The sequence below is a fragment of the Oncorhynchus nerka genome, linkage group LG11 (genome assembly GCF_034236695.1).
Source record: "Oncorhynchus nerka isolate Pitt River linkage group LG11, Oner_Uvic_2.0, whole genome shotgun sequence".
Classification (NCBI taxonomy): Eukaryota; Metazoa; Chordata; class Actinopteri; order Salmoniformes; family Salmonidae; genus Oncorhynchus; species Oncorhynchus nerka.
In genome coordinates, this window is record NC_088406.1 from 12,940,443 (window position 1) to 12,953,920 (window position 13,478).

A 13,478-nucleotide genomic window follows, 5' to 3' on the forward strand; every position below is an offset into this window, starting at 1 on the left:
CTCTCTCTCTCTCTCTCTCTCTCTCTCTGTCTCTCTCTCAGTCTCAGTCTCTCTCTCTCTTTCTCTCTCTCTCTCTCTCTCTCTCTCTCTCTCTCTCTCTCTCTCTCTCTCATTAAGAAATCACTGTCAGCACTTGTTTGTTGTGGTGTCTGGCTGGGTCTGGGAGTGAGATGCTGCGTGTCTGCTTGGATGTGGTGTCTGGCTGGGCGGGCAACATGATCTGAGTGCTGATGTGTTGTTCTGTCCTGGTTGATTGGTTATGTCTGGAAACTGTGAGGCAGGGTTTTATCACTCAACCCTATCATCTACTCTTCTTAATAGAGCTCCTAACACTCTAACATTCTAACACTAACACTAACACTCTAACATTCTAAAACTAACTCTCTAACATTCTAACACTCTAACACTCTAAAACTAACTCTCTAACAGTATAACACTAACATTCTAACATTCTAACACTAACATTCTAACACTCTAAAACTAACTCTCTAACATTCTAACACTAACATTCTAACACTCTAACATTCTAAAACTAACATTCTAACATTCTAACACTTTAACATTCTAACATTCTAACACTAAAACTAACTCTCTAGGCTGTTTTACCATTTCTAGTAGCTCTTCTCATGTTTATATGTAGTTGTTTTGTTTTATTTCTGGATAATGAACATAGTGACATGAGGCAGCACAGTTTCCATAGAAACATAAAGACACCATATAAACATCACAGAAGTCATAATTAGGGTATCTTGCCTTTCTTTCTGTCCTCCATTCCTCTCATAAATCTTCCACTTCCTCCCTTTGAATAGTTTACTGTTTATTCTCCTCTTGTAGTGGTTATGTGTGCATTGTACTGCATTATTTATATTATTTTTGACATTTTATTCAAGAAAAGATTCTTTTCTCTCTCTCTCTCTCTCTCTCTCTCTCCCTCTCCCTCTCCCTCTCCCTCTCTCTCTCCCTGTCTCCCTGTCTCCCTCTCTCTCTCTCTCTCTCCCTCTCCCTCTCCCTCTCCCTCTCTCTCTCTCTCTCTCTCTCTCTCTCTCTTGCTCTCCCCTCTCCCTCTCCCTCTATCTCTGTCTCCCTGTCTCCCTCTCTCTCTCTCTCTAGGCTGAAGAGTGTGGGTTTGGAGCGAGGCATGACAGAGGGGCTGCTGTGTAAAGAGAGAGAGCTCTGCCAACAGCTCAGGTAAGGAAAGGATAGAATGAGAAAACAAGGGACCAATACAGCTGCCAGGAGGCCTGTGGGCAGGCGGAAGAGAGGGAGGGTGGAGGAAAGAAAGATAAAAACGATAGAGGGAAAACAGAAACAAAAGAACAGCCTGCTTTAATCTGATTGGTTCTTGGCTACCCGACCAATGGCACGACAGGAAGGCTGGGGCAGATGGGAAAAATCTGGGTGCCGGGATGCAGGAAGGAAAAAAAAAGAGGGAGAGAAAAACAGGACAATAAAGGACAATAAAACTGTAGAGAAAAGGAAGTAGAGAAAAGTAAATATGACAGGTGAGGGAAAGATATGAGGAGAGGAGTGTTGTAATTTCTGCCATAGACTTTTGTTGATGTCTTAAAGTCAGATGTTAGAGTGCAACACTATTAATAACCAAGGCTGGCCTAGTAAAACACGGTGCATTAACTAGTATGTATTGGATAATTCAGTCACACAAGCTCAAATTCTCAGCCTCGTAACTGATGACAGATTTGGCTCATATCTGGTCCTCCATTTCTGCCTGTCAGGCTAAGATTTGTGTAATGTGACATTATAAAACAGCCTCTCGTGACAAGCACACACGCTGACACACACTGACACACACACATAAAGTCACGCAAGTAAAACACTCTCAGACATCAGAAATGGAGGAGGGAACTCTGAACTCTTCTCCTCTGATCTTCATGTTTTATCACCTAAAGCCACATACATTTACTTCTGGTCTGTAGAGATCAGTCAGAAGAAAAACAGCCACCCCACTCTCAAAATCTGTCACTTCAGATTAGATTTACAGTACCAGTTAAAAATGTGGACAGACCTGCTCATTCAAGGTTTTTTCTTTATTTTTACTATTTTGTACATTGTAGAATAATAGTGAAGACATCAAAACTATGAAATAACACATATGAAATCATGTAGTAACCAAAAAAGTATTAAATTACATTTCAAAATATATTTTATATTTTATATTCTTCAAAGTAGCCACTCTTTGCCTTGATGATAGCTTTGCACACTCTTGGCTTTCTCTCAACCAGCTTCACCTGGAATGCTTTTCCAACCGTCTTGAAGGAGTTCCCACATATGCTGAGCACTTGTTGGCTGCTCTGCGGTCCAACTCATCCCAAACCATCTAAATTGGGTTGAGGTCGGGTGATTGTGGAGGCTAGTTCATCTGATGCAGCACTCCATCACTCTTCTTGTTGGTCAAATAGGCCTTACACATCCAGGAAGTGTGTTGGGTCATTGTCCTGTTGAAAAATAAAGCGCAAACCAGATGGGATGGCATATCGCTGCAGAATGCTGTGGTAGCCATGCTGGTTAAGTGTGCCTTGAATTCTAAAGAAATCACTGACAGTGTCACCAGCAAAGCACCCCCACACCATCACACCTCCTCCTCCATGCTTCACGGTGGGAACCACACATGCATGTTCACTTACTCTGCGTCTCACAAAGACACGGCGGTTGGAACCAAAAATGTCAAATTTGGACTCATCAGAACAAAGAACAGATTTCCACCGGTCTAATGTCCATTGCTCATGTTTCTTGGCCCAAGAAAGTCTCTTCTTCTTATTGGTGTCCTTTAGTAGTGGTTTCCTTGCTGTAATTCGACCCTGAAGACCTGATTCACACAGTCTCCTCTGAACAGTTGATGTTGAGATGTGTCCGTTACTTGAACTCTGTGAAGCATTTATTTGGGCTGCAATTTCTGAGGTTGGTAACCCTAATGAACTTATCCTCTGCAGCAGAGGTAACTCTGGGTCTTCCTTTCATGTGGCGGGCCTCATGAGAGCCAGTTTCATCATAGTGCTTGATGGTTTTTGCAACTGCACTTGAAGAAACTTTCAAAGTTCTTGACATTTTCCGAATTGACTGACCTTCATGTCTTAAAGTAATGATAGACTGTAATTTTTCTTTGCTTATTTGAGCTGTTCTTGCCATAATATGGACTTAGTCTTTTACCAAATAGGGATATCTTCTGTATACCAACCCTACCTTGTCACGACACAACTGATTGGCTAAAACGCATTAAGAAGGAATGAAATTCCACAAATTAACTTTTAACAAGGTACACCTGTTAATTGAAATGTATTTCAGGTGACTACCTCACGAAGCTGGTTGAGAGAATGTCAAGTGTGTGCAAAGCTGTCAACAAGGCAAAGAGTGACTACTTTGAAGAATCAAAAATAGAACACATTTTTATTTGTTTAACAGTTTATTTCATAGTTGTGATGTCTTCACTATTATTCTACAATGTAGAAAATAGTTTTTTTTTTTATAAACAAAACCCCTGGAATGAGTAGGTGTGTCCAAACTGTTGACTGGTACTGTATATTTACAAATAAAGTATGTGGGATTGGAAATTATGTAGACAATTACATTGATGGAATGTTAGGAATATTATGAATAAATGACTAAACAATATTCTCATTTTAAATGGAACTGTAACTAAGTAAACTTATACTCTGTTATTATATCTGATTAACATTATGAGTTCATAAGAAGGGATTGTGTGACACGGACAAGGAGTAATTAAATATAATGAACACCATTCCAAACTAGTCTGGAGAGGAGTGGGTTGTGGGTTAAGTAAGCAGATAGGGTCGTTAACCTATGGTTGAACCGACGAAACTTAGCTCTGGGGTGTTTTAGATAAGACAGTGAGTGCATTCCTAGGTTTTCTGCTAATTAGAACTGTCAGCTAAGTGGTTATCGATAATGGTGAGGGATCAATAGTTAATTCAGTTATGTTGTGTGACCTGTGAGTGTGTTAGTGAGTTGGAATGAACTTTTAAACTCACTTAATTCTAGGTCGGGAGGAGGGGATTCATTCTAGAAGCAATGAAATGACGTCATGTTATTGTATATAAACTGTTGCTCGTGGTAACGTGGCAGTGAGCCCCGAGAATAAATACTATTATCTATTATTGATAAGACTGGTCTCCGTCTATTTTATGCAAACAAGAATCTTACAAATTCTCATAAAATAGATTAAGGGAATTCAATTAATGAAAACATATTGAAATAACAAAATTACAGTAACATGGAAGCTACAATCTATCTGCACTATTAAAGCTGATTTACCCCCCCCCCCCCCCCCCCATAGCCTTTTCTAATGGTTTTATGACATACAACACTGTCCAACAACACTAGTAGCACTGGAAAAGGCATCATAGAAGTATGTATAATAACAGTAGTGTTCTTGCTGACACCAGCACACTAATTAACCTATATTGTAGCGCATTGTAAAGGAATGAGATTTGTTCCACTGACTTACATTAGCTATTGTGAAAACCAAATAAGTTCAACAGATGTGTGGGAAATGTTAGTTCACCAACGTTGGAGGCCAAAATGCTGACTGGAGCCTGCATTTGAGCCTATTTGAATTATTGTTCATTGAGATACATTAAATATACCACCAAAAGTTTAACTTGGGGGCCATATTTCCTGACATTTGACGTAGTATAACATAATTCATCACATCTTTTGGGTAGGCTATTTCATGCATTTAAAAAAAAAATCTGTTTTACTTTTTGTCAAATTTAGTTTTCCAGGTTTTGTTTTTCCCAGGTTCATAGTTTTCCTAGTTTTTTCAGGTTCACTATCAAAATGGGAAGTCCACAACTATACTTAAAGGAGAAGTGCAGTAAAAAAAAATAGATTTGACAGTTTTCATTTATTTAATATATTCCACACTATGAGCTTGAAATAACACTCAATATTTTTGAAAATTATGAAAATAAAACAATGCCTGGAATTTCATCCTGATCAGGTGGGATGTAGTTTTTGGACAATGACCTTTCATCTTTGTTTTGCTTATGAATCGTCCTACTTTGGAGGGGTAGGCCCTAGTGTCTAGACAATCCTATCCGCCAATCAGGGCTGTGTATGTAAATGTATTTACATCTGTATCAACACACGATCAGACTGAGCATTTTAATTGTAAAAGGAGACTCATGAAAATAAATAATCAAAATACAAATGTGAGTTATTTTCATGAAATAAACACACATAGTTTATTTTTTAGACATATAGTGATGATTTCAAAATATGAAATAAACTGCATGGGTGCTTTAAACCCTGTGACCACTAGAAAGAGACCTCTTGTTTGGCTAGCAGCATTTCTATACATGTGATGGCAGAGTTGCAAAAACATATGATCACCTGATTGACAGGCTACAAATCATCATGATGCCAGGCTGGCCTACTTTGGAGTCAACAATTACACTTTTCCCCAATTGTTTACACACTAAAACTGGCCCATAGGCACAATGACCCAATCCTGTAACTCATTTAGTAGAACCAGACAACAAATCTGAAATACTACTGACACATGTTCTGCTTTACACTCAGATTGCAATTCTATAACAAACATTTGGCAAAACACAACACACAATTCTCTACCTTTGGCACAACCTTCCCAACTAAAATCTATTTTGTGCACATTAAAAACAACACTGTTCAACAAGCTACGCTCAATTACCAATTGACCACTTTCGCTCTTCACATGTGCAAACACTAGTTATGCGTAAATGTTCACTTTGCAATCAGACCTTTGGTATGGATAAAAAGGCCACAGGTGAGTACTCCTGTGTTTGGAGAACAATGGAAGCAAACTTGGAAGAGAGAGGTAGAGATATAGGTGGAGGGGGAGGTACAGTAGAGGTGGAGGTAGAGGTGGAGGGGGAGGTACAGTAGAGGTGGAGGTGGAGGTAGAAGAGGTGGAGGTAGAGGTGGAGATGGAGGTAGAAGAGGTGGAGGTAGAAAAGGTGGAAGTAGAGGTGGAGGTAGAGGTAGAGGAACAAGAGGTAGAGGTGGAGGTGGAGGTAGAAGAGGTGGAGGTGGAGGTAGAAGAGGTGGAGGTAGAGTTGGAGGTGTAGGTAGCGGTAGAGGTGGAGGTAGAGGTGGAGGTAGAGGTGGAGGTAGAAGAGGTGGAGGTAGAGGTAGAAGAGGTGGAGGTAGAGGTGAAGGTAGAAGAGGTAGAGGTGCAGGTGGAGGTAGAAGAGGTGGAGTTAGAAGAGGTGGAGGTGGAGGTAGAAGAGGTGTATGTGGAAGAGGTGGAGTTAGAGGTAGAGGTGGAGGTAGAAGAGGTAGAGATGTATGTAGAAGAGGTGGAGGTAGAGGTGGAGGTAGATGAGGTGAAGGTGGAGGTGGAGGTAGATGATGTGAAGGTGGAGGTAGAAGAGGTGGAGGTAGATGAGGTGAAGGTGGAGGTAGAAAGGTGGAGGTAGAATCAAATCAAATCAAAGTTTATTTGTCACACGCGCCGAATACAACAGGGTAGACCTTACGGTGAAATGCTTACTTACAGGCTCTAACCAATAGTGCAAAAAAGGTATTAGGTGAACAATAGGTAAGTAAAGAAATAAAAACAACAGTAAAAAGACAGTGAAAAATAACAGTAGTGAGGCTATATATAGTAGCGAGGCTATAAAAGTAGCGAGGCTACATACAGACACCGGTTAGTCAGGCTGATTGAGGTTGTATGTACATGTAGATATGGTTAAAGTGACTATGCATATATGATGAACAGAGAGTAGCAGTAGCGTAAAAGAGGGGTTGCCATGCGGTAGTAGAGAGAAGCTCTCAACCTGCTCCACTACAGCCCCATCGATGAGAATGGGGGTGTGTTCGGTCCTCCTTTTCCTGTAGTCCACAATCATCTCCTTAGTCTTGGATAGGTTGTTATTCTGGCACCACCCGGCCAGGTCTCTGACCTCCTCCCTATAGGCTGTCTCGTCGTTGTCGGTGATCAGGCCTACCACTGTTGTGTCGTCTGCAAACTTAATGATGGTGTTGGAGTCGTGCCTGGCCATGCAGTCGTGGGTGAACAGGGATTACAGGAGTGGACTGAGTACACACCCCTGGGGGGCTCCAGTATTGACGATCAGCGTGGCAGATGTGTTGCTACCTACCCTCACCACCTGGTGGCGGCCCGTCAGGAAGTCCAGGATCCAGTTGCAGAGGGAGGTGTTTAGTCCCAGGATCCTTAGCTTAGTGATGAGCTTTGAGGGTACTATGGTGTTGAACGCTGAGCTGTAGTCAATGAATAGCATTCTCACATAAGTGTTCCTTTTGTCCAGGTGGGAAAGGGCAGTGTGGAGTGCAATAGAGATTGCATCATCTGTGGATCTGTTTGGGTGGTATGCAAATTGGAGTGGGTCTAGGGTTTCTGGGATAATGGTGTTGATGTGAGCCATGACCAGCCTTTCAAAGCACTTCATGGCTACAAACGTGAGTGCTACGGGTTTGTAGTCATTTAGGCAGGTTGCCTTTGTGTTCTTGGGCACAGGGACTATGGTGGTCTGCTTGAAATATGCTGGTATTACAGACTCAATCGGGGACATGTTGAAAATGTCAGTGAAGACACCTGCCAGTTGGTCAGCACATGCCCAGAGCACATGTCCTGGTAATCCGTCTGGCCCCGTAGCTTTGTGTATGTTGACCTGTTTAAAGGTCTTATTCACGTCGGCTACGGAGAGCGTGATCACACAGTCATCTGGAACAGCTGATGCTCTCATGCATGCCTCAGGTTGCACATTTAACATTTTGATAGAAATTTGGTAGAACTGATTTAAGTTTCCCTGCATTATAGTCTCCGGCCACTAGGAGCGCTGCCTCTGGGTGAGTAGTTTCCTGTTTGCTTATTTCCTTATACAGCTGACTGAGTGCGGTCTTAGTGCCAGCATCTGTCTGTGGTGGTAAATAAACAGCCATGAAAAGTATAGCTGAAAGCTCTCTAGGTAAGTAGTGTGGCCTGCAATTTATCACAATATACTCTACTTCAGGCGAGCAAAGTCAAGAGACTTCCTTAGATTTCGTGCACCAGCTGTTGTTTACAAATATGCAGAGACCTCCCCCTCCCGTCTTACCAGAGTGTGCTGTTCTGTCCTGCCAGTGCAGCGTGTATCCCGCTAGCTGAATATCCATGTTGTCATTCAGCCACGATTCCGTGAAACATAGGATATTACAGTTTTTGATGTCCCGTTGGAAGGATATTCGTGATCGTACCTTGTCTAATTTATTGTCCAATGATTGCACGTTGGCGAGTAATATTGACGGTAATATGTCCTCACGAGACATCCGGCTCTGTGGCCTCGGTACCTGCTCTTTTTTGTCGTAAGATACGTTTGCGGAAACATTATGTACAAAATAAGTTACAAATAACGTGAAAAAAACACATAATAGGACAATTGGTTGGGTGGCCGTAAAACCGCTGCCATTTCTTCCGGCGCCATTTTAGAAGAGGTGGAGGTAGTGCAGGTGGAGGTAATGGAGGTGGAGGTAGAGGTAGTGGAGGTAGAGGTAGTGGAGGTGGAGGTAGAAGAGGTGGAGGTAGAGGTAGTGGAGGTGGAGGTAGAAGAGGTGGAGGTGGAAGAGGTGGAGGTAGAGGTAGTGGAGGTGGAAGAGGTAGAGGTAGAGGTGGAGGTAGTGGAGGTGGAGTTAGAAGAGGTGGAGGTGGAAGAGGTGGAGGTGGAGGTACAGTAGAGGTAGAGGTAGAAGTGGAGGTAAAAGAGGTGGAGGTAGAGTTGGAGGTACAGTAGAGGTAAAAGAGGTGGAGGTAGAGTTGGAGGTACAGTAGAGGCAGAAGTGGAGGTAAAAGAGGTGGAGGTACAGTTGGAGGTACAGTAGAGGCAGAGGTAGAAGTGGACATGGACGTAGAAGAGGTGGAGGTGGAGGTAGAGGTACAGTAGAGGCAGAGGTGGAGGTAGAAGAGGTGGAGGTAGAAGTGGAGGTGGAGGTAAAAGAGGTGGAGGTACAGTAGAGGCAGAGGTAGAAGTGGACATGGAGGTAGAAGAGGTTGAGGTGGAGGTGGAGGTAGAAGAGGTTGAGGTGGAGGTAGAAGAGGTTGAGGTAGAAGAGGTGTAGGTGGAGGTAGTGGAGGTGGAGGTAGAAGTGGAGGTGGAGGTAGAATTCAATGTTTCATTACTGTGTTGCTGTATGTATGACATTGGGAGCTATACTACTTCGTAACATGTTTATCTGGGTATACTGTATTACTGTAGTGTTTCCTGTACTGTGTGCTATTTTGTTTTTTGTAGATCTGAAAGACGACCACCACGTTGTGGTAGAACGTGTTTGTTTACAGGAGAACAGGAATCTGACATTGTGCAAACGGTGGTTGAACATAATGCCATTAAGATGGTGGGAAATCCAACAACAGATGATTGAAAACACGGCCATCTTCCATAACGTCAGAGTGAGTTTATCAACCACAGCCGGCATCCTTAACAAACACCATCTCCGGATGAAGCAAATCTACAGAGTCCCATTTGAAAGGAATTCCCAAAGAGTGAAGGATAAACAGTAGGGAATATGTGCAAGTAAACCATGTCGTTTTATTACACTGCTGAAACATCAGAGACTCATTGATTTTTGCCTGTGAACTTTACTATACACCCATTACAGTATTTACACACATTTCAGAGAATCGTGGAGTTGGATGCCCATCCCCCAGGAACTCATATTGATAGATGAGACTGGATTCAATTTAGGCGAAGATGAGGAGGAGAGGAAGGAACATCATTGGTCAACGCGCCATCATTGAGGTACCGGGCCAGCACGGGGGAAATGTCACTATATGCACAGCTATGAGCCACGATGTGGTCCTCCACTCCACTGCCTTGCCACCCTTGGACCATACAACATCTCTTTAATGTCCTGAACACCTTACATGACAATGTTTTTCAGCCAGAGCAGAAAGGGCCAGATGACCCTGAGCAGCTAATGTTAAGCTCTAATTTGGTACAACAGTAGTTTCCATTGGGCTGCTCAGATCCGCAACTGCTTTAATGACCATCCAAGGTTTACAATTCTATATCTCCTACAATATCCCCCATTTCTCAACCCCAGTGAGGAGTTGTTTTCAGCAGTATGATCTCAAACCCCATGAACATATGGCCCTTCTCCAGGCCATGGAGGAGCCCTGTGGTGACGTTCCAGTCCTGTCAGGGGTGGATGCGTCATGCCAGAAGATATTTTCCCCTGCTGTCTGGCCAAGGAGAATATTCGCCTGTGATGTTGATCAAAATCTGTGGCCGCACCAAAACAACAGATGTGACTGATTTTTGTTTTCGCAATGAAGTATTTGTTTCTTGACTTATCTATTCCGCACAATTGATCTAACGTACAGTACAGTAGTACAAATAGCACTATTTTTCTTCCTTTGCATACGTAAATATATTTACTGTATGGATCCATTTTTACTGTAAGTGTGTTTACAGTACGCTGTTTAATAGGTATTGAATTATGTTGAAATATAAAACTGACATTTTTGCATTTGTGTTGCTTTCTTTGTTTGAGTTTGACACAAACAGTATACAGTGTAACAACAACGTCTGAGTCTTTACACTGTAATAGGTTCTGATAGGGGTGTTTTTGGAACATGCCACATTAGTGTGATCTCTGTTGTCACTGAGTTAGATTCATTTAATATGTGTGTCATTTGTATCCCGAGTTTCATTTTGAGCAGGGAGTACATGATTTTGATTGCTGTGTTCCATTTTGAGCAGGGAGTACATGATTTTGATTGCTGTGTTCCATTTTGAGCAGGGAGTACATGATTTTGATTGCTGTGTTCCATTTTGAGCAGGGAGTACATGATTTTGATTGCTGTGTTCCATTTTGAGCAGGGAGTACATGATTTTGATTGCTGTGTTCCATTTTGAGCAGGAGTACATGATTTTGATTGCTGTGTTCCATTTTGAGCAGGGAGTACATGATTTTGATTGCTGTGTTCCATTTTGAGCAGGGAGTACATGATTTTGATTGCTGTGTTCCATTTTGAGCAGGGAGTACATGATTTTGATTGCTGTGTTCCATTTTGAGCAGGGAGTACATGATTTTGATTGCTGTGTTCCATTTTGAGCAGGGAGTACATGATTTTGATTGCTGTGTTCCATTTTGAGCAGGGAGTACATGATTTTGATTGCTGTGTTCCATTTTGCAAGATGTCTCTGTTTTGTGTTTAGAGTTTTGAGTACATGAGATGGTTTCAGCAAACGTGGGTTAATAATCGGTAAAAAGTGTAACTGGGAAGGTTTTTGAGGAACGTCTTAGAAATGACACTTTCCTCATGCTACCCGGCTACCCGACACACATGGATCACAGCAACAGGCGTCTTCCTCAGAAAGTGGAGGGAAATATACATCTCAGATTCATTCTTTTGAGAAACGAGCTCAATTTAACTACCACTTTGGTTCGTCTGTGAGCTTCTCCACAGGACAACCAGTTGTTTGAGCTGCGAGCTCTTACTGACCAACAGACAATATTCTGCTGAAACTAGACAATGAGCGAGGTGCACGCATGTTGATAGGCTACTTCTGCTCTGATTGCTTCCTACTTCAGTCCTACTTCCTCCCCACTTCCTTTCTTCTCCCCTATGTCCTCTATACTTCTCCTCTACTTCCTCCCTATGTCCTCTATACTTCCTCTCTATGTCCTCCCTACGTCCTCCCTACTTCCTCTCTATGTCCTCCCTACGTCCTCCCTACTTCCTCTCTTCTCCCCTATGTCCTCTATACTTCCTCCCTACGTCCTCCCTACTTCCTCTCTTCTCCCCTATGTCCTCTATACTTCCTCTCTATGTCCTCTCTACGTCCTCCCTACGTCCTCCCTACTTCCTCTCTTCTCCCCTATGTCCTCTATACTTCCTCTCTATGTCCTCCCTACATCCTCCCTACTTCCTTTCTTCTCCCCTATGTCCTCTATACTTCCTCTCTACTTCCTCCCTACGTCCTCCCTACTTCCTCTCTTCTCCCCTATGTCCTCTATACTTCCTCTCTACGTCCTCCCTACGTCCTCCCTACTTCCTCTCTTCTCCCCTATGTCCTCTATACTTCCTCTCTATGTCCTCCCTACATCCTCCCTACTTCCTCTCTTCTCCCCTATGTCCTCTATACTTCCTCTATACTTCCTCTCTACGTCCTCCCTACGTCCTCCCTACTTCCTCTCTTCTCCCCTATGTCCTCTATACTTCCTCTATACTTCCTCTCTATGTCCTCCCTACGTCCTCTCTACTTCCTCTCTTCTCCCCTATGTCCTATATACTTCCTCTCTACATCCTCCCTACTTCCTCCATACTTCCTCTCTTCTCCCCTATGTCCTCTATACTTCCTCTCTACATCCTCCCTACTTCCTCCCTACTTCCACTCTTCTCCCCTATGTCCTCTATACTTCCTCCCTACTTCCTCCCTACGTCCTCCCTACTTCCTCTCTTTTCCCCTATGTCCTCTATACTTCCTCCCTACGTCCTCCCTACTTCCTCTCTTCTCCCTATGTCCTCTATACTTCCTCTCTACGTCTTCCATACTTCCCCCCTACTTCCCCCCTACTTCCTCCCCACTTCCTTCCTACTTCCTCCTCTCCATCAGACCCAGATGTCGTTTTCTCACCTCTGCTAAGGATTAAAGAGATTTTCCCTATGTAAAAAAAAAGCCACAATCTTAAACTAACAAGGGTTATGCTTTTAGCCTGTTTTTCTAACAAGGGGTACGGCGAACCACCGTGAACCCCCTCCATTTGAGCACTGTGTGTATCAGTGAGTGTGCGTGTGACTGTGTGTGTGTGTATCAGTGAGTGTGCGTGTGACTGTGTGTGTATCAGGGAGTGTGTGTCTGTGTGTGTATCAGTGAGTGTGTGTGTGTGTGTGTGTCAGTGAGAATGCGTGTGTGTGTGTGTGTATCAGTGAGTGTGGGTCTGTGTGTGTATCAGTGAGTGTGGGTGTGAGTGTGTATCAGTGTGTGTGTGTGTGTGTGTGTGTCTGTGTGTGTATCAGTGAGTGAGTGTGTGTGTGTATCAGTGAGTGAGTGTGTGTGTGTATCAGTGAGTGAGTGTGTGTGTGTATCAGTGAGTGTGAGTGTGTGCTTGTCAGTATGTTTCTGAATGAGTTCAGTGTGCTCTAACCCAGAGTTCTGTCAAAACCCTTCTTGGAATAACAGAATGTTCTATTCTGCGTTCTAGTTTTCCACGTCATCGCTCCGCATTACTGAGCGTGTGTGTAAATGACTGAGCGTGTGTGTAAATGACTGAGCATGTGTGTAAATGGCTGAGCGTGTGTGTAAATGACTGAGCGTGTGTGTAAATGACTGAGCGTGTGTGTAAATGACTGAGCGTGTGTATAAATGACTGAGCATGTGTGTAAATGACTGAGCGTGTGTGTAAATGACTGAGCGTGTGTGTAAATGACTGAGTGTGTTTGTAAATGACTGTGTGTGTGTGTGTGTGACTGAGTGTGTGTGAATGTACAGTTAGTTTTTCATGTCGCCTAAAGTGCT

General features: G+C 43.1%; 1 protein-coding gene across 1 annotated transcript in view; it reads left to right on the plus strand.

The window, feature by feature from the left end:
• lekr1 (Leucine-, glutamate- and lysine-rich protein 1) overlaps positions 1-13,478 on the plus strand; it is a 171,804-nt gene that overhangs the window by 57,363 nt on the left and 100,963 nt on the right. Inside the window, exon 4 of the mRNA XM_065024974.1 lies at positions 1,111-1,188. Coding sequence (XP_064881046.1) covers positions 1,111-1,188 — 78 coding nt within the window. The remainder of the gene's footprint in view (positions 1-1,110; positions 1,189-13,478) is intronic.